Here is a 21,917-nt window from a genome sequence, read left to right as displayed (position 1 = left end):
TTCTTGGGGGTGACTGTGGGGGCTCTCACGTGAGCTCTCTGCACATACATTTGCAATAGGAAGTACATTGCTATACCATTTATCAGGGCACTTAAGCACTCTCCAAGTGGTTTACAGTGTGTAAGCTAATTGTTCCCAACAAACTGGGTACTCATTTTAGCGACCTACAGAAGGATGCAAGGCTGAGTGGACCCTAAAGCCCTGCCTGGTATCGAACTCACAACCTTGTGGCTGTCAATGGCTGCAAGTACCAGCATATAATCACTGCGCCACCAGGTCTCCCTTTGCATGCATGTAGACTGCATATGCATTCCTTGCCTCATGTACACTGCATATGCATTTCGGGGTAGCCACTGGACCCATCAGGGGGCAGGACTAGCCCACACTATTTTACAATGTTCAATATACAGGGGGTAACTACAGTGGGGGACAGTTTTCATCCTTGCATCCCCCCATCTCAGAGACATGGGACCATGTTGTTTTTGCTTCCACAAGAGCTCCTAGAAGTGAATGGGAGTCTGCCTCTTGTTTTTAAATTCTAGACCAAACTTTTTGTTTGGTCATGTTGAATTATTAATAGGGAAACTGCCACATTTGTGGGTATTTGGTAGTCTGGGGGCATTTTGGATTTCAAAAATTGCAACTCGGGGAAGACAGGGTAGGGGGACCTTGGATGCAAAAGTTATTAGGGCCTTTCGTGACTGGTGGGCTGTGCTTTTCCCACTCGTCATTTGCATGAAGTACAGTGTACTTGGGACATAAAACTACAACCTTAGGCTGCATCTACACTCCAGAATTAATGTGGTATGACTCTGCTTTAACTGCCATGGCTCAATAGTATGGAATTCTGGGAATTGTAGTTTTGTGATATATTTAGCCTTCTCTGTCAGGGAGCACTGGTGCCACAAAGTGCAAATCCCAGGACTCCATTAGATGGAGCCACAACAGTTAAAGTGGTGTCGAACTGTATTAATTCTGCAGTGTGGCACTGACCTTAGAGACCTATTGGGTAAAGTTTTTTAAAATGTGTTTTATTCTTGAATGTTATTACTTTTTAGCAATGGAATACTAAAACAAGGATTTGTAATGGACTTGCCCTGAAGATATACTGTAATACTATAAAATAGCAAACCAACATACACAAAACATGTTTTGTACAAATTAAAACATACTTTTACTTTTAATCTTCCTTCCTTCATTTCTGACAAGAAATCACGCAAGGCAACTCACGTACATCTAAAATGTTAAATAATCATATATGTTCAGAAATTAGGGGATAAGAAATTAGTAAAGATGTTGTTGAAAAAGAACAGTCTTTCAAAATGTTAGATACATACAAAAAGGTTTGTTCTCTGTCCCTTTCCTACAGTTTTAAAGCTCATGTCACCATCCCTTTTTTCTTTCTCTGATCGACATGATAAATTAAGGGTCAGCATAGAGATTGTAAGAAACTGGAATTAAGTATCCTAATTCTGAAATATCCAGTTGTTCACCTAGACCAACTGTATAGAGGCTTGCTATTAACTGAGTGCAATTATTCCATAATACTATGCTGGGTATAAACTAGCCAGTACAAATAGAAGAGATGAAAAACAGCCTCAGTCAATTAGCATTGGACAATCCTTTTATTTTTATTTTTCTCTTTATAAATTTCCAGTTTGTAATCTGACTTTTTTTTTCCAGCTGTATATAAGACTAACTACGTATCAAATGACAAGATAAACCATTTTCCGGCCATTTATTTTCCTGGCTTTGAGGCCTAGGTGGTGAGTATTTCTTCTTTCAGGGTGTCCAAACAGAACTCTATTGAAAAGTTCTGTATCAGCAGTAGATCCTTTCCTGCAGGTTATAAAAAACCAAATTCTCCGAACTTTATTAAACAGAAAATTTACTACCTCTGCTTCGTCAGAAGGCTCTTCATAGACAGGCTGTTTCATGTCCTCATAAGCAGACATAATCACAGCTTGAAATAAATTGATCAAGACACATATCATCACCATCATGAATGAAGCTAGAAAGAGACCCCCCAGCACTCTATTGGATGTAAAGGCGGTGTCTTTAAAAGCTGAAACACAATATGAGAACACTGTTTGAGCAGAATGAGTCATTGTATTGTAGTTCCACTCATACTGACCAAATACTAGGTAACCAAATGCCATATATACAAAAAAGTACACTGCCACTACTAAAGCCATAGAACAGATGCCAGGAAGGGCTGCTAAAATAGACCGTTGAGCGAGACGCACGTCGTAAAAGAATCGGGAATATCTGAGAGTTTTCAAAACAATAAGGAAGGCCAAAAAACCCAAAGTTATGCGCAACGTTTTATCAACATGAGAAACTTTATGAAATGGGATGAATTCATCTGGCTGAAGTAAATACAACTCTGTGAGGCTAGAAGCTAGCTTAAATTTGAAGGCCAGCTGCAAAAGAAAGAACAAACACACACCTTTTATTCCAAAATTAATTAAATTTGCAACAGTTTTGATATATTTTAGCCTTTGTCGTTCCACCACACAAAACTCATCTATGATATAAAAGACAAGAATATAACCAACAGCTATATAAACAAACTTTTCTCTCTTGCTTAGTTCTTTGAAGACTGGAAGTTTGTATGAATGGATCCACAAAGTTGTGTTAATAGGGCCCAAATGAGAAATTTCAAATACAACTGAGATACTGCAAAATAAGTCTACGTCTGAATTAAAAGTTGTCATCTCAACTATCAGTGCCCAGGTATTTTCATCAAGCCAACTGCTCCTTTCTAAAATATCAATTCTTTTCGTTGAATTCGGCAATTGTTCTTCTGAGTAAAAATTTAAAGTGTACCCTCCTGCTCCATATGTATTTAGTTCTCCATAGGAACTATATATCCATGGATCAGTGACTGATTGGTAAGTGAAGCCTGATGTATCAGTGAAATTATTAGAAACAGATGAATTATCTGGGTTTATCCAGGATCCAAGGTAGTCTCTATCATCTTCTTTGTCAAGGCCATATTTATGAAGGCAGTGACTTTTACTAATCACAAATTTATTTACAAAACTGTGTGGATAGAAACAATCTTTTTTAGTATTCTTTGCCCTTACTTGTCGCATTCTGGGTAAACCAAGGATTTTGGACCAGGTCTCAGAAAGATACGTTGGTTGGTAGTCATTATGAATCAAAGGCAGAAAGACTTTTCTTAACCAGGTGTAAATATCATCTACTTTATTGACATGTGAAAGTCCCTGAGAGAATTTATTATGAATGTCCAGATTGTAATAAAAGCTAGTGGTGTTTTCCATTGAGTAAGCAATATTTAAAATAAGGATCAAAAAGACAAAATGACATACGACATCCTTTATAAAAACAAAGGCTTGGTGTTGAATTTTCTGTCTTTTCTTACAAATAGTGATTTCATCCTCTTCCAAGGGATGGTACTCCTTTGTGCCCCTCATTCTTACTAGATCATAATGCAGTTCACGCATATCATCAGCATCCATATCTATGTCGCTTAGCTTAATCTCTATGTAGGTTTCTTTGCTTGACCATGGAAGGCTTTTACAGTTTTTAGGATAAAGTGTCTTCAGGGCTGAAAAAATCGCTATATTCACAGTTTGAAGCAAAAACACATTCACCCACAGCGAGATAGCAGACGCTGCTAGCCATTCTAATGATGCTTCATAGTCTAAGGGTAGGCCATATAGTATGATAAAAAATGATGACATTGGAGAAATGACCAAAACCAGCATCCACAAAACATACCCATTCCACGGCGTTCGTTTTATTGGTGGCCTTTTACGAAACACCATGTTGTCAATATTTAATGATCTTGTTTGAGAATAGGGTATATGATTCTCTAGATAATTATTATTTAAATTGTTGTTGATATTGGCATCTTGTGGCATGTCATCTTCTGTTGCAATTACATTTGCATCGCCCTCAGAAATGGTGCAGTTGGTCCATTTTTTCCCTGTCTGTCTCCACCTTATCTGTTTTGATTGTTCCACTTTGTGTGATTCTGAGATATTGGAAGAGACCTCTTGGAAAAGATGTCCTGGGTCTTTTGAAGCAGTTTCTATCAGGTACCATTTCTGCAGACGCTCCTTCCAGTTAGTAAGATTTCCAGACATGAAAGCACAACCTTCTCTAGGCAGAGTCTGAGTTGTGTCCTGTATCAAAGTCTCCTCCTGAGAATATCTGAAAAAAGCTGTTACAATCATTTGCAAAGGGATGGAAAGAAAAGCACCTTGAACTCCAATTATAATGGATCTCAAATATTGTAGATGTTCAGAAAACATTTGCTGGTCCTTGTCAGCACTGAAAAACATAATATTGAGAAGCAGAATGCATAACAGTATTGTTAAACAACAAGACAGTCGCTGAAGTCTGTTCAAAGAACCAGTGCAGACGTGAGCAAAGATGGAGAGCCATAAGTGACTGTCTGCCACATCATTGGCAAAGCTTATCAAGAAGAAATCCAGTTTGTTTAAAGGTGCTTTTGGGTGAGCAACAATAAATATCCTCTCTATTAGGCCATCTTCCTTATCAAGAGCAAACCATTTTCGGCACATAAACATCCAAGACTTTTTTGTATACATGTTTTCCACTTTGATTCTACTCAAGAACCAGTTTGGGGAAGTACCCTCATTATTGTGAAAGGCTCTCAAACAATAAATATCTCCTAGGTCTTTTTTACTAGTTACAAGAAAAGTATTGATGGATCCACGGAAAAAAGTCAGGTATTCAGGGTGTCTTAAGCAGTGTACGTCACTGACAGATCTTTCACCTATCAGCTGAATAAAAACATCAGCTGTAGTTCCTGCTCCCAAACGGCTGCCTGTATATACTGTGACCAGGTAGCACACTTTATCAAAAGGGTCATTGTCTGGCAGGACTATGGCATGATCTGTGCTTTTCATATCAGCCCTATCTTTTCTCATTGACCAAATAGCCAAGACAATGTAAAATACAAAAACGAAAGCAACTGTCACCAATGTCACTGGATTTTTGTGTATTTGAGTTGACTGGTTTTCGTTTTCTTTTGTATCTAGTGAATTGGAATATGCAGTTATTTTCCCAGCCAAAAATGTCACGTCATTTCTTGATGCTCTTCTTAGCTGAGGGTTTGCAGTCCTTGAAATACGCTTCTTGCCAGAACAGATGCAATGTACCTTTTCCCAGCTGGTCAGTGGACCAAGATGACAGAAGCCTTCTTTCCAATGACTTTCAACTCCATCCAGGTACAAGCACTCAGCAGTAAAAAGGCGAATGCCAACCAACTGAGTATCTTGGTCCCATGCGGGTGATTGTAAAACAACAGAGACGTTCAGTTTGGTTGCTCTTCTGCCTTGGAATAGGGATCTGAGCAATGTTTGGGAAAGACAAACCATATAAGGGGTCTTAAATGCACAGTCATTGTCATTAGAATTCTTTCCCCTTGTTACAGAAGGCTTGTTATAGGAAACATTGAAAGTAGCTATAGGAGCACAGCTGACCGTGAGACCTGGATATATGAATATTTGGAAAGCAACCTTCCTTTTTGGTACAATCTGAATGAAAATATTTTTGGACTGCCTAAGTATTTCAACACTAAACTTTCCAGTTGCTTTAGGGAGATTTTTGTCACGTCTTATCATTAACTCAAAGGTGACATTCGTCTTCTCATCTTTTCTAGTCAAGATCATTTCAGCAATATTAGGCACAATGCCAATCATGTCACCATTAGATTTGGTTCCTGTTATCTTGAATCCAGTTACCATTGTGCTGATATCATCTGCATAGGGCAACCAAGGAAAAGGATTATTGTCAAACTCATAAAGAACAGTGGAAACCACAGCATCCCCTGGTAATTCATCATTATCCTCCTGCTTCATTTTGGAATAAAAGTAGTTCTTGCCATCTCTTCTGGAGGGTTCATCAGAAACATCCCATTTTTCATTTTTCCTTAAAGTGATGGTCCAGTCTTTGGCTTCCATAATAGTTTCATTTTCTCCTGGGACTTTACCTTGTAAAATTAGGTCTGCTAATATCTCAGTCATGTAGATGGTTTCCTTAATCCCATTTCTGTGGATGTTTCTGTGTTCTAACAAAGATGCTTTCAGCACATTGGACAATCCTGCAAAGATAGCAGTGCCAAGAATCTCTCTTTCCTTAGATCCCAAATCTTTGTTGCTATACTTTTTCAGTTCTTCAGTCACTTCTCTGAGTTTTTTGATTGCAAGTAGTTGTGATTTTCTGTTTACTTCAGTGACTTCCTGTGTTATTTGAAAAATACTTGAGATCATTTGATTTGCTTCCATTACGCTTGTAGTAGGAATTCCTGCAGACCTATTTAGAAGGACTTCCCGCAGCTCAGTCTTAGAGGAATGAAATCTTTGCAAAATATCTATATCATTTAAAGCAGAAGCAACTATGTAGATGAAATAAGATGCCCTAAAATAATTCCCATTTTTAAGAAAAGTTGCTATTGGAGCTGTTGGTCCACTAACTAAATTGTGTAATTCATTTAGAAAAATATCTGCTTGCTGCCCTTTTATTGAACCATATACTGTTGTCTGTAAGGTTGTTTGGGAATATGCTCCAAGTGCATCATATACTTCAACGTACACTGTCAAAGCATACTGCTTGGAGGGTATACCAACAGGTAAAAAAGATGGTGGAATTTTAGACTGATAACCAAAGTATACAATTGTCCCTAAGGTCATGTCCTCCGTGGAAGTCATTCTAGAAATGTTCAGTGTGTCTAATGCTGCTTTGACTTTATATGTAAGCGGCAAGTTTTTGCCTTTAAACCCACTGCAAGAAACAATGAATTTTGTTACAAGTGCCATTCCTCTAGTGGGATTAAGAACACATTTTCCCAATAATGGTGGTGAATTTACAGAAAAGGAGTAATTATAGACTGATGATTCATTTTGCTGTGTAATCATTTTTAACACAAGCATGTAAGATTGTTCCATCATATTTACAAAACTCAAAGGTTTTATACATATGTATGAATTAGCTCTCCCTGTTGTAGTTTTGGAATCCCAATCAAAATATTTCTCAGTGGAGCTTTCTGAGAACAGTGACCAATGATAGAATGGTCTGCTAGATTTTCTGCAGTTTAGACATTGGCCTGAAAGACAAAATCTTTCCATTGGTATTACTGATGTACCACAATTTTCAATACATGTGACATTCAGCACCAGTGCAGGACTAGGCCGCACATGTACCATTTGTTTTGCATATGCTGTACGGCTTCCTTTTCTAACAACTAGGAGAAAATAATAAACAGCATTTTCCTGAAGTGTTTTTGGTTGCACTGTTTGAATCGGATTGCTGGATGCTGTCCATTTCAAATCTACCTGTTCTGGATGGCATTTCCCCTTTTCACTTAAGATCATGAGTTCATAATCTGCTTTTTGTTTGGTGCAGTACCAAGTGAATGTGAGTCCTTCAAAGGGCTGGGCTGCATCAGGATCAGAGGAAGCAGATCCATCCAAAGTCCAATGACTGGTGAAGCTCACTGTCTGTAAATTACCTCCAGCAATGATAGCCACAAGATTACGAGCCCCAATCTCAACAAACACTGAATCAGAGCCTTCCACGCTCTCCAGAGTACTCAATGTGGTTAACTTTACAGTAAAATTAAAGAGATACAAACCATAATCTAAGCTAGAACCAGGAACCTCTAACATGATGCGATTTCGTCTTCCAATGCCAGGTGGATTAAAAGGGTTTGACCAATCTGGAGCAGTGTTCATGTCTGGTACTTTATAGATTTTCCAAATTACATCTTTTCGTTTAGGAGTTGGGCAGTTCATTTGTGTAACAGCAGACAGTGTAAATGGCTCCCTTTTACTGTAATTTAAGGCAGAGTGAGTGGGATCAGGTTTCTGGATTTTTACTCTCTTAATGAAACAGATTATTTGAAGGCAGGCCACTGTGGTTTCCATAAACTTTGAAGTGTAAGAGTTGACTGTAGCATTTAAAATAGCATGTTTACGTCCACTTCTTGTGCAGTTTGTTTTGGCCACAAAGCCTGCATACAGGGCAGGGTTGAAGGGTAAAGTAGATTGAGGAATAAAATGAGCAGCATTTCTGAATCGATCCTTGTAAGTAAACGTATCATTTTGAAGAAGGTATTCCCTTCTTGAATCAAAAAGCTGCAAATTGAAGGTCCACTTCTGCTGCAATAGAGGATGTTGCAGAGGAATAAACCACACAACATAGGCCAGACTTTGTAAGAAAGAAGGACCACTGTTAAAAATATAGATTTCTATATCCTTTTGTGAAAAAGATTTCAAAAGGGCTCCTCTCCTGTTAAGATATAAGTTTATGTTGAATTTGTACCAGTGCAATTGGAAAGACTCAATGGTAATAAGGTAAGAGAGGCTCTGCTGCTGATAGAAAATGTAGCAAATATTAGATAAGTTTCCAGCAGTATTGGCAGCATTTCCTTCTTCGGTGGAATAATACAGCCCCTGTGTTCGGCTAAAAAAATAAGTTCCCGTCTTGATTTTCTGTGTGTTGAAAGTGAAGTAAGTTGGAAGCTCACTCTTTGATGTTAGACTTAAGGTGAAATTTGTGTAACCAACCTCACCACTCAGCTCCCCAGGCGCTGATTTTTCAGTACTAAAGAAGATGCTGGCCACTACCTCCTTTCTGGAATGTTGTGGAATAGGGCCAATGTAGTAATTGTTCTGTAGGGCATATGGATTGTAAAAGGTGGACCAGATGCCCCTGCCTTTAACAGCCATCAGCCTATAGTCCATTTCTTTGGCACTGACAGGTAGGAGTCTCCAGGAGAGGAGGATGATCTTATGAGGGATGCTGAGCAATTTAGAATGGGAACTGAAAAGGAGTAAAAGAGTAGGTTCCACTTGCAAGTCCTGGCTGAGGTTGACTTGAGGCTCTTGCTTTATGTTAAGGGAAGAGATATATAATCCTTGATGGGTATAGTGCACAATCAGGTGATAAATGAAGTAGGAGGTGCATGTGGCATGTTCTTCTCCAATGTGCCAGTAAGCAAATGGAAGGGATTCTGAATGATAGCATCTGCTAGAAGTGTTGGGGCATGCACACCAGCCCAACTGCAGTGGCTGCCATTCCTGGATCGGAAGGCTGGGTGGCCAACGGAGGAAAAGATGGACGTCTTGGCCAAACACCTCAATGCTCAGGTTGCGATGAACACATGCAGGCACGGTACAGGAAGCTGGTACGCACTGTACAGTTATGTGACTGGAGTCCCAGGATGGGTAGATGTCTTTTCTTGCTAAGTTAGGGCCCAGCACTATCCATGAGATGACGTTGTGCACACAAGTAGATATCCAGTACCAGCAGCAGAGAGAAGATGGCAGTTTTGCCTGTTGCTTCCCAGTTCTTGAAACTGACCCTGCAGCTTGTCCATAATATGCTTTGGTATCCCTATCCAATAGACGTGAAGTCTGGTGTTTGTTTTCTTGCTGCTGATCAGTATGGTTTTCAGAGCAGATGACCAGCAATGGTGGTAATAATAAATAAGGACACATGGCTGCTGTATATTGGGAACAGCCCCAACATAAGGAGAGGAGCATGGATAATAACAGGGGTTGCATCTTGAGAAGAAGGTTTGCTTGGAGCAAGAGTGGATGCTGTCTTCCAGTGTTCCCAACTGCCATAGAAAGAATGACTGGGGGCATTCTAGAATTCTGTACATCACTGGACAACCAGTGGTTCCTTAACTATGCCCTAAGATTCCCCCCCCCCCCAATGACAGATTTCTGGAATCCAAGCTCTCCTATGTGGCAAAAATGCCCTTGGCATTCTTTGGACATAATACTCTAAGACGTGAGGGGGGGACCTATGGCCCTCCAGTTTCTGGTGAACTGTAATGCCTTACCACTGGCAGGAATACATGACGTACCAATAAAGCTGCTTCAGTCTACAGACACAGACACAACTTTAGAGCTAACTAAAATTTGTCAACAAATATGGAAAACAAAACAAAACCATGGCCCACAAATTGGAAATGCTCAATATACATTCCAGTTCCCAAGAAACGGGACACCAGGATTGCAGTAATCATAAGGTCATTGCATTAATTTCCCATGCAAGCAAAATGCTCAAAATTTACAACAATGCTTTTATCATGTATGGAGCAAGAAATGCCAGATATCCAAGCTAGGTTCAAGAAAGGAAGAGGCACCAGCGAGTATACTTCAAACATACACTGGATAATGGCGCACACCAAAGAATTTCAAAAGAAAATCAGCCTGTGCTTTATAGCCTTTTAAAAACTATGGACCACTCTTAAAGAAACACAGAGCCAGCACCTCTGAAGGTACTATACAGCTATGTATCTTTGAGAAACTGGGATGTCCAGTACCTCACAAATTTCAATGGCTCCTTCAGGGGTGGTGGCAATGCAGAGCTTACCAACCCTCATTATCAGCTGAAAGGAGATGCTCCATCTATAGGTTTTGCATATGGATGAGCACCCTTCATCTTAATGTTAGAATCCTAAAGTCCTGAAAAACTTGTATTTAGGTGTCTTCAAATTTGTTAGCATCCAGGGCACTGAGGGTTTTAAGAACTTGCTTTTTCTTTGTGAACTGGATGAATCTTAAGAACCATGTCACAACCTTTTCTGGTTTTTGTGATGAAGCTCCTAATGGGGCACCTCTTTTTGTCTTCTGTTAGCAGATTTATGTGATCTAGCCAAGAATGAGATGAGATCATGTTGTCTCCTTCTGAAGATTCACGTAGATTTAATCTGTGCCTCTTGTTTTCTAGGTATTTCACCTTGATCTGGAGGGAAAACAAATGCATCTCGTACACCACCTGCCTTGCCTTTATGGTTAGATCCATGGCTTTGACCACTGTACTTTATACCATTTCTGTCTCACAGTTGAAGAGGACAGCTTCAGCTCTACTGATCTTAGCCCAGCCAGGGATGCTGGGTTTAAGGTCTAATCTGCACTGAAGACTTTAATTGCCACAGTTAGTGCTGTGGAATTCTAGGAGTTGTAGTTTGTTGCGGCAGTAGAGTTCAGAGAAGGCTAAATGTCTCACAAAATGACAAATCCCAGAATTCCATAGCATGTAGCCATGGCAGTTAAAGCAGTGTCAAACTTCATTATTTCTGCAATGAAGATTAGACCTATGTCTGTTTGAAATCCTGCTTTTAGTTATTTGGGCATGCTTCTCACTGACCCATCTTCAGGTGAGTTCTGAGTGGCTCTCCTGCTTCTAGTGGCTTTATTATGAGCAGGTGCTATATTTCTTGGTATTTCTGTTGTCTTCTTGAACAAAAAAACATGATTGGCTTTGCCATATGAAATATTTTGCTAAATTTCCTTCAGGCAGCTAAATAAATTATCTTTCAGCCCCCATCTTCAGTTCAGCAACTAATGGTTAACTTTCTACCAGTTTTTTCCCCTTGGCTTTTAGCTAAAGGTTCATGCTGAAAGGTCATGAAGATAAAGGAATAGACAGCCATATTGTTTGGTGGCCATCCCCACCCCCAACCTGCCATCATAATATGGAATTACTGGATTTATACAGATTAGCACTTGTTGCCAAATGCTTCGTATTGTTAAAAACTGATAAGTTGACAATCTTGATTTGAGAAGACATGATCAAGTGAAAATGGATGAACTTGTAATGATGAAATAGAGCTAGCAGTCTGAAAATATCACAGATCTTTTAAAAATAGAATATCAAGAAGTATAAAGGGATGTGACTTCTATGGGAGAACCAGTTGCTTGTGGCAACAGCTAAAAGATTCTAGAATGAAAACAATAATTGTGTGTAGAACAGTTGGTGATGATGGTACACAGGTATTGCTTCTGAACCATTACACTAGAGATGAATTGCCCTCTGTTTCTCATCTTCCTTCTGTGGCACTGTTTTTGGTATACAACAGCTACGCCCCTTCATTTCTTGCCACCACCACTGTTGGTCATGTGCACAGATCCTCAACATCGAGTATACCAAAGGCATGACAATGAACTTCATCTCTCATGTTTATGGGATGGGAAAATTGACCTGAAGTATTCAAGAAAGAGAGGACTGGCTTTGGAGATCAAGGGTACTGCGGCTGGCATGCAAGCCCCTCACTGTCAGTGGTACCAAGATTCCAACTTGGTAAAGAATACAAATCACTGGTCAGGTCAGGTGGTAGTGGACACAGGCCTGGATGCAGAAGACCCTCATCCACCCTGGGTTTTTACTCATGTTACAATGCAGTGCATTTCAGCCTGGTGCCATGCACCCACATGTGCTCATAACAACCTGACTATTGAGGTTTCTAGGCAAGATGTCCGTTTTTTCCTCCTCTCACCACAAACTCTTCCCATCCGTGAATGGCAACCAGTGCAGCTAGGCTGGTGTACACGCCTGAAAAGTTCTACCTGGAGCTACCGCTTCAAAAGCCCAGGAGGTAGTCCTGCAGACTTCCTCATTCCCAGCAACCACCACAATGAGCTACTCATATCAGCTCTTGATCCCTATGCAGAATTGCACCAAATATGTGTGTCATATTATAAGTACCATGTAACAGTGCGCTACCCTCACCGTGGGTTATACACTGCTTCACTCCAGAATGAAAATGGGCCTCAACTCAGGTGTAGTCTCAACTTGTATGTGCAGCCTGCTCTGCTCCATGTTTTCAGTGCCTCTTCCACAATGCTCAGCCTCTCACACAGGACTCTCAACCTTTCTTGGACTCTCCAACCTCTCAGCCCCAGAATAATGGCTTACTCATTAATAGATGTGCAAGGACGAGGGAAATGGTTTCCTTACTACAATTATAACCCTTTTGCTCAACAAAGTGATTTCTGTTCTGCTCCCAAATTGCAGAATTCTAGGGACAAAGTGATGGCCAGCATCTATTTCCGTACTAGTGAGAAAATATCTGGACAACTAAAGGGAGAAATTTATTTTTTTAATCAGACTGTGATTTTCAAAACAAATAACGCAATCCCAACTTACCTCACACTCAACCCACAAAAAACTAAAGCAGGCACTTACATTTTTAGTCATGCACTGGGACTATACTATTCTTTCCAAGAAAACAAGACTACCAATGCTACTGGTGAGAGCTCTAGCTATCACTATATTTTTTATGAGCAGCAGAGCCTCTCATACCTGCTCATCATTGAATTTATGCAGCTACAATGGTACCGGTTCAGTATGCACTTGTATCTGAACCGAAGGGAGACTCTGTTCAAGGCTTTAGGGGAAAAAGATATGGAAGTTCAGATTTTCAATGGGCGTTCTACTGAAGAAAATTTGGTCTATATTTTATGGTTTATTCCTATACAACACCCACAGCAGCAGTGTGAATGGGTCTTTGATTTGAAGATTTTTGATTCCAGGAAGAAGCACCTCCTTTGGAACAGCACTTACACATATGAAAATCGTGTAAAAAATGCTGCTCATCTTCTTCCTAACTCTGTATCATCCTTCAAGGCTTCCCTATATGCAGGTTTTGTAGCAGAAGTGAATTGTAGAAAAAATGGACTCGCACAAGCTGTTCTAAAAGCCACAGTCAATACTTACTATTCAAAAATTATGGAGCCAACTGTGGCCTGTCAAAAAAGTTACTGTTATGAACTGAAAGCTGTAATCCATAAACCAGATCTTTTTGAGCCTGTCATACGGTACAAGAGAAGGTCAACAATTAGCTTGCAAGCAACTGCAAAAGCAGAATGCAGAACACATTCAGTCACACATGTACTCTGGAAAATCTATACCCTTAAAACTGCATTGTCGATTCCTGACTGGGCAAATCCTCTTAAGCTACCTAATGAAATAGAGACAGATAGAGTAATGTTTTACATACCTGGAAATGTCTTGTATTATGGCTTTCATTATGTTAATGTGACCGTAACAGTTTTTCTACCGGCATATAATATAAACATCACTGAATCGGATTCAGTATTACTCCAGATTCTAGAAAGTGATTTAGTGGCAAACATAATTGGAGGATTGTTCCGGACAGTTGGTGTTTCTGATCGTTGGGCTTTAGATGGCTCCACATCCTCTGATCCCGATTCTCACAATCCCCTTGAAGGAATCACATTTAACTGGTACTGTTCAAAACGGGAACTGGATTATTCAACAATGAAGCTGAGTCCTGGTGAAAAATGCCACTCAGCGCAAGTTGATTTAAACTGGTCTTCTTCCACTGATCCAGTTCAAAGGGTGGAGCCCAACACACTGCAGGAAAATACAAAATATTATTTTATCCTAATAATTCTGAAGCAGAACAGATCAGCACACACCCCCCAAACAGTGCATGTGCTTCCTGGTTCTGTACCTATGGTGAACATCATCTGTTTTGAAAATTGTGCAAAAGCCATTAAAGTAACAGAACATTTTGTTCTGTCCGCAAGGTGTCTAAATTGTGAAAAAACTCAAACAATTTACCTTTGGACACTTCTTTCAGCAAACTCCAAAGAAATACAGTTTGACTGGGCTTCTAAAACTACAACTGGGAGGTCAAATCCGTACATAAATATAAATCCATTAGCATTCAGATATATGGCAGACACATTCTATACTCTTAGCCTGAAAGTAAATTCACAGGGAAGATCCTCAGGTGTTTGTACATACTCCTTCTATGTAAACGCTCCACCTCAGCCTGGTAAGTGCAACATTTATCCGAAGGAAGGCACAGCTTTCCTTACAAAATTTGTTATCCAGTGCACTGGCTTTGAAGACAAAAATGGGCCTCTTACATATAAAGTGATAGCACGTTCTGACTTAACAAAAATGACCAACATATCTTCTCTACAGAATAATACATTTGGAACAATAGTCTACACTGGTTATCATCACAAAACTCCCCCATCGTTTCTACCAAGTGGCACACCATCTAAAAAATATGTGTTGGACATATATATCCAAGTGTATGATGCCTATGGAGTATTTTCTCAATTAACTCTTCAGGCAACTGTACATGATCCAACAAGAAGTATGCCAACTGATATTCTTCTTAATAAACTACATGGTTTAATCAGTAGGATAAATTCTTACATTCAAATGAAAGATTACATTAATATAGGTTTCCATATATATATCATGTCCTCTGTGTTAAATGATATTGAAGCTTCGCCACTTACATATGACTCAAAAAATGATTTATGGGAAATCCTCTTTAATGTATCTTCAGGGATTCCTATGACTGAAGTAGGGATAATAAACCAAATTGTCTCAATTATTTGTCAGATAACACAGGATGTTAATAAACTTAGCAGGAAATTACAATTGCTTGCAGTCAGAAAACTAAAAGAAGCCAGTGAAGCTCTAAAAAGGCACAGGGACAAAGACCTAGGGTCCAAGGAAGCAGAGGTAATTGGCAATGGTATATTTACTGGATTATCCAATGTGTTGAGAGCTTCCCTCTTGAATCGTGGGAATGTCAATAGAAATGCAATTAAAGAAACAATTCAGGTGACAGAAATAGTAGCAGACTTGGTTTTACAAGGAAAAGTCCCTGGGGAACATGAAACTAGCGTGGAAGCCAAAGATTGGTCCATTCACTTACAGAAAAATGAAAAGTGGAAAATTTTTAACATTTCATCTCAGATATTAGATTGCAGAAATTGTTTTTATCCTAAACTGAAACAGGAGAATCACACTGAACTACCGGTTGATGCTGTGGTTTCAACTGTCCGTTATATATTTGATGAGAATCCCTTCCCCTGGTTGGCAAATTCAGTAGATATTCGCACAGTAGTGACTGGGTTCAAAATGGTAGGAACAAAAGCCAGTGGTGACACTGGAGGGATCAACCCTGAGGTAGTAGAGGTGATTATGGCTAGAAAAGACAAGAAATCTGCTGTATTTAATTTGACAATAGGACCTGATAAAAAACTCTACAAAACAACTGGTGGCTTCAATACTGAAATAAAGACAAATTCAAAACACATTTTTATCCAGATTTTATGTGACATGACGGTTACTTTCACTGTATCTATCTATCTGGGACTCAATGTCAGCCATGTACCAGTAGCATCTTACATTGCCTTCCCTGACAAAGATCCAATACCACACCAAATGGATTCTGGCATCACTGACTGTCCAGTTAAGGCACCATATATACTTTGTCTTCCTCAGTCACTACTTGGCACTTCATCACAAAGCAACAGAGGAAACAAGTGGAACATTTCAGTTGTAATACAATCAGACCCAATTGTGAGACGTCAAACCACAAAAGTTGTTCGCATTGCTGTTTTTACAGCAGAGTGCCTAGATCTGAATGGCATTCAGAACCAGTGGGAAGAAGGAACGTGCAGTCTTGGCCCTTATACCAGTCGGTCCAAAATACATTGCATCTGTGAAGCAAAAAAGCATAATACAGCAACCACCAGCAGCCGTCAATTGTTAGTTGATTCTGATGATCACATCAGATTTTTTGCTGGCAAATTTGTATTATACCCCAATCCTTTGGATATTAACAAGGTTCTTTTAGCAGAATTTGACGCAAATCCAGTTCCACTGTTTACTGTATTTTCCATATTTGCAGGCTACATCTTCTGCACTACCTGGGCTATGATCAAAGATAAAGCTGATCTAAAAAGGAAAAACAAAATACTAGTCTTGCCAGATAATGATCCCTACCACAAAGTGCGTTATCTGGTCACCACATATACAGGTAGTCGGTTAGGATCAGGAACCACAGCAGACGTTTTCCTTCAATTGATAGGTCAGAATGGTGTCAGTGATATACATCACATAAAGCACCCACAGTTTCCAACCTTTTCCCGTGCATCTGTTGACACCTTTCTTCTAACTACTAAGTATGATTTAGGGGACATTTTGTCCCTTCATGTCTGGCACAATAATAGTGGTTCTTCCCCTAACTGGTACTTAAGCCGAGTCAAAGTATATAATGTGCAAACTAAACAATCTTGGCTGTTTATATGTAGAAACTGGTTAGGTCTTGGGAAGGCTGATGGTAAAATACAAAGGTCATTTGTTGCTCAGTCCCAAAAATCAGTCTTAAATAAAATGGATTACTTCTTGATAAGTCTTGCCAGAGATTTGGAAGAGACCCATATATGGCTCTCAGTATTTTCTCAGGTTGCTACGGGTTCTTTCACCAGGGTGCAGAGAGTATCTTGTTGCTTGGTAATAATGCTTACTACTCTCCTGTTTAATATCATGTTCTTTAGTGGTGAAGAGGAAAAGGAGCTTATATCTGTAAGGCACAGGTATCTGAAATCTATCTATATTGGATTTGTGAGTGCTTTGTTTTCTATTCCTGTACAATTAACTATAACATTATTATTTAAATACTCAAAAGAGAAGCCTTCAGTAAGTACCAGACGTGACAGTGGGCTAAAAACTCTCTCCTCTTTGTCTGAAAACTTTATGAATGAGGACAGTTCATCAGATCCTGAAACTTCAAGTACAAAAGCTCAGCATGTACAATTTTCAAACAATGCTAACAATAATGATGTAACAGAGAAGGACACAGGAACTACTACTGCAGAAGAAACAGTGCATACAGAGTTTCTATTCTTTTTTGAAACACCACAGTTTTCATGGTGGTGGAAATATGTCGCTTGGGCACTGGTCTTTATAATATCTGGGATCTCTGCATGTCTTATTATATTATATGGTTTGACCTATGGCTATACAACTTCAATGGAATGGTTTATAGCATCCATGACATCTTTTTTTGAGAGTGTTTTTTTACTGCAAACTCTAAAGATGGGTCTTATCTCAGCAATTAGTACTATTACTCTCAAATACTGTGAGAACATCCCCTGGAAAAAAACTGAACAATACCAGCAGATGAAGCTGGTCCAAATAAGGGTGGATGAGAGAGACAAGAAAAAGATTCATAATGAACTTGTCAGAGTGAGACGCACCAAGGCATATGAGCCATTAATAGAGGATGAAGTTATTGTCTTGAGGAAAAAAGTAAGAGCTCAACATCTAGCCTTTGTTTTTGTAAAGGATATAATCTGCCACCTTCTTTTTTCATCCTGTATTTTAGCAATTGCTTATTCCACAGAGCCCACCAATAGCTTTTATTACAATAAAGCTATATATAACAAATTTTCTCCTGGCCTGTCAAAAATAAATAAGCTGGAACATATTTACATATGGATGAGCAATGTCTTTGTGCCATTGATACATAATGACTACCAACCAACCTATCTTTCAGAATCTTGGTCCAAAATACTTGGTTTGCCCAGAATGAGGCAAGTAAGGGCACAGAATATTGAAAAGGCGTGCTTCCCTGCACATAACTTTGCAAATACTTATATGATTAGTAAAAGCCACTGCCGTCCTAATTATAATACTGATCCAGAAGATCAAAGTGACTATCTTGGGTCATGGGACGTCCCAACCAATCGGTCAATTTCAAATAACTCCAACGATTTCCAAGGATTTACATACCAGTCCGACATTGATCAGTGGGAATATAAGTCATATGGTGTTTTCAATGCATATGGACCTGGGGGATACTCTTTTTACTTCTTTCCACGAGAACAACGACCCAATACAACACTGAGACTGAATAATTTGCAAAGGAACAGCTGGCTTGATGAGCGGACCTGGGCAGTGATTTTTGAGTTAACAACATTTAATCCAGATGTAGATCTATATTGTAGCATTACAGTCATGTTCGAGACTACTGATATGGGTGTTGTTAATGCAAGCTTATCTGTTCATTCTTATAAACTCTCTGTTTTTCACTATGAAAGCAACTCTCAGTTGGTTGTATATGGAATTATAGTATATATTCTTGTTTTTTACCTTGCTGATGAATTTCACATGTTACGTCAACAAAGGATAGGTTATCTAAAAACAGCAACTAACTTAAATAATTTTGCAATAAAAACAATATGTATGTTTTTTATATTATTAATTGCACTGAAATTTAAGCTAGCTTTTACTTTGTTAGAGTTTCATTTGCTTAACCCAGAAGAATTTGTTCCTTTCCATGTAGTTTCTCAAATTGATCAGCTCTATAGGATGGTTACAGGTGTTTTAGCGTTTCTTCTGGTTTTAAAACCATACCGCTATTTCAGATTTTTGTACAAAATGCGCTTGGCAGAAAAAACTTTGTCAGCCGCCTTTCCTGGGTTTGTTTATATGACAATGTTTACAGCTATGTTGTTTTTTACATACATGTCATTTGGTTATCTTATATTTGGTGAAAATGAGTGGAATTATAATTCTTTAATTCATTCTCTCCAGACTATAGTTTCATACTGCTCTTTTGGACTTAAAAAGACTGGTATCATTACATCTGATAATTGGCTGGGAATATTTTTCCGAGCATCATTTATGTTTATAATATTATTTATTTTTCTCAATTTCTGGAAAGCCCTAATAATCACTACTTATACATCAATGAAACAACCTGTCTATGAACAACATTCTGATGAAGCTGAAGCAATAAACTTTGTGGTTTGGAAGATTCGGCGTACGTGGCTTTCCATCACCCAGCCAGCATCATCTGCAAGTGACAGTGATGTTGCCAACACTGTAATATTTGGAAAGCCTACAATCACGGCTGATAACCAGCGAGGACTGAGAACGACACAAGTAAATGGCAAGGAAATGGTTTATCTTTCTGTTTGAGTAAGGCAGTGATAAACACGGAATAAATTTGATTATAATTCCATTTCTGGCTCATCTCCAAAGAGTTTCTTTAAACATTAAACATACCAACACTATATTGACAGTATTATATTCCTCTCCTTTCATAGCTATTTCCACTCTGATGATCTTCTAACTCTTCTTAGTTTATTATTGGGGACAGGAACATTAAGTAGATACCACCCACTCTAATATAAAACATGATCAAAAGGACAGATCTCATACCAATCTTTCTGTGCTAAAAAAATTGGCTTGCTATTACAGTATTCATCAGACCACACTGGAGCATTGGCTATCCGATTAAACCACTCCTGAGACATAGAGAACCATAGATAAAGTATTAAAACAAAGATGCTGTTTGACAAACACCTAACCAAACACATGACCTGCAGAAACTTAAAAGACATAGTGTTAATAACATGGTCTTTAGTCTTGTCACACCAAAAATGAACAGAAAATAAAAACTCCTGTGTCCAAATCCATACAGCTACTACAATAGGAAAAATAAATAAAGAAAAGTAGGTCTGTTAACAAACCTTGCTATGCCTACTGTTCAGGCCAAGCCTGAGCATACCAATGCTCCTGAAAGTAAGTACCAAACCCTGTGGACCCTGCAGCATCAGAAGTGATCTTCAAAGCATCATGAACACACAGTTCATCCCTTGAGAAGGAAATTCCATTAAAGAAGTTAAAAAATTCCTGCCAAACCATAATATCTGTAGTGACATTCTTATGATGAGATTTACTAACACCACAAATTGAATCACAAAGGTGCCACAAAAAGGCCCTCCTAGGAGCTACAACCCTACAAGCAAAATTAAGGTGGCCTATGAATTCCTGAAAATCTGTAATAGTAGCTTGCTTAAACCCAGAAAAACAGAAACCCTGTACTTCAGATTACTTGATTTCACTTCTGGGATCCTGCAATATTGAATTATGATATTGATCTTGATACTCAAGTACTAGGGCCTTCGTATTGGTTCCCCCCCCCATATGTGAGTGGCACATCCCACTTCCTAGTCACACACTAGGGAACCACATTGTCTGGTTTCTGCCCTGCCTACATACAAAAAAATCTTCTAGAGAATGAATCACACTACTCTGTCCTGCTTTCAACCTAAGAGGCCATTCCAAAAAACGTATGAAATTTATCAAAATTGCAACATGAATTTGAACATCCCATTGGAAAGGGATGTAGATATAGATATGTATCCATATAGAAAAACCCAAGATCCATACAGAAAGATCCATATAGAAAGTTGTTGGGGGGACCCAACAACTCAAACTCCATAAGGAGCACAGAGCGAAGGCAAAATGCAGACTGAATGTTGCATTTTGCCAGCTTCATAGCAACCCCATTTCTGCACACCTCCCACATGGTTGTGACAGAAGACATACAGTCAGCCCTTGGTATCCATGGATTTTTATCCATGGATTCAAGCATCCATATCTTGAAAATATCCCAGAAGTAAACTTTGTTTTTGCAATTTTATATAAGGGACACCATTACACTATACCGTTGTATTTAACTGGACATGAACATCCATGGATTTTGGTATTCACGGGGGTCCTGGAACCAAACCCCAGTAGATTCCAAGGTCTCACTGTATATCATACTGTGCAAAGTTCTGCCGGAATGGGATCAGTAACCAACTCCCCTTCAGGAAAAGATAAATAGTGACTAAATCTGTATTCATCAGATATCTTCTGGGGAACAACACCTAACAGGTATACCCCTAATTCAGGACTGGAGGAGAAGGCAAAGGGCCAACTATACTACCCTCAGTCACCTCCTTTTTTGCTCCTAACCACCTCCTCCAGACCAATCACTGAGTGAAAAGTCTTATAAAAATATGGTCTATGAATTCCCTGAAACAGAATATGAAACCCATCCCTGAAGCCCTCACTCAAGTATTGTGCTGCTGTAGGATCTGGGTAAATATGCAGGAGCAGATTCAAGTTGTGTTAAACAACATGACTAGGCTCCTTTTGAAGGTATGGCAGAATCTGCTGTACCCTTCCTACATGATTGGTCCCTAGAGCCAACTGTTCATCTCATTTTCAGACAGTTTTTAAAAAAGTGACCCTTTATAAATAGAACACTCTTCAGATGCAAGCCACAGATGCTGGCGAAACATCAGGAAGAAGCTCTGCTAGAACATGGCCACATAGCCCGAAAAACATCTTCTTGGTATTTTGGAGAAATTGTTAGTTCAAAGGTATGCTTACAATAGGAGGGTAACTTCAGGGATCTTTCACCTGGTAAATATGTGTCCTGGTAAAATTCAAGGTTTGGGCTTTTAAGTGTTTCTTTAAAATAAAAGAGTTGTTGATGGATCCTG

The 21,917-nt window shown here is 39.1% G+C and overlaps 2 protein-coding genes across 2 annotated transcripts; one reads left to right on the top strand and one right to left on the bottom strand.

Moving 5' to 3' along the window:
• Positions 1 to 1,706: 1,706 nt before the first annotated feature.
• On the bottom strand, positions 1,707 to 9,542 carry LOC121931676 (polycystic kidney disease and receptor for egg jelly-related protein-like). The gene has a single exon (XM_042469655.1). It carries the CDS (start codon positions 9,540 to 9,542, stop codon positions 1,707 to 1,709), a length of 7,836 nt encoding a protein of 2,611 aa, XP_042325589.1.
• Positions 9,543 to 11,814: 2,272 nt separating this feature from the next.
• Positions 11,815 to 19,557, top strand: LOC121931675 (polycystic kidney disease and receptor for egg jelly-related protein-like). The gene has a single exon (XM_042469654.1). It carries the CDS (start codon positions 11,815 to 11,817, stop codon positions 19,555 to 19,557), a length of 7,743 nt encoding a protein of 2,580 aa, XP_042325588.1.
• The last annotated feature ends 2,360 nt before the right edge of the window (positions 19,558 to 21,917 follow it).

This window comes from Sceloporus undulatus, chromosome 5, assembly GCF_019175285.1.
Source record: "Sceloporus undulatus isolate JIND9_A2432 ecotype Alabama chromosome 5, SceUnd_v1.1, whole genome shotgun sequence".
Lineage (NCBI taxonomy): Eukaryota > Metazoa > Chordata > Lepidosauria > Squamata > Phrynosomatidae > Sceloporus > Sceloporus undulatus.
The sequence above is the reverse complement of the archived record's forward strand: the minus strand, read 5'-3'. Positions and strand labels throughout refer to the sequence as shown.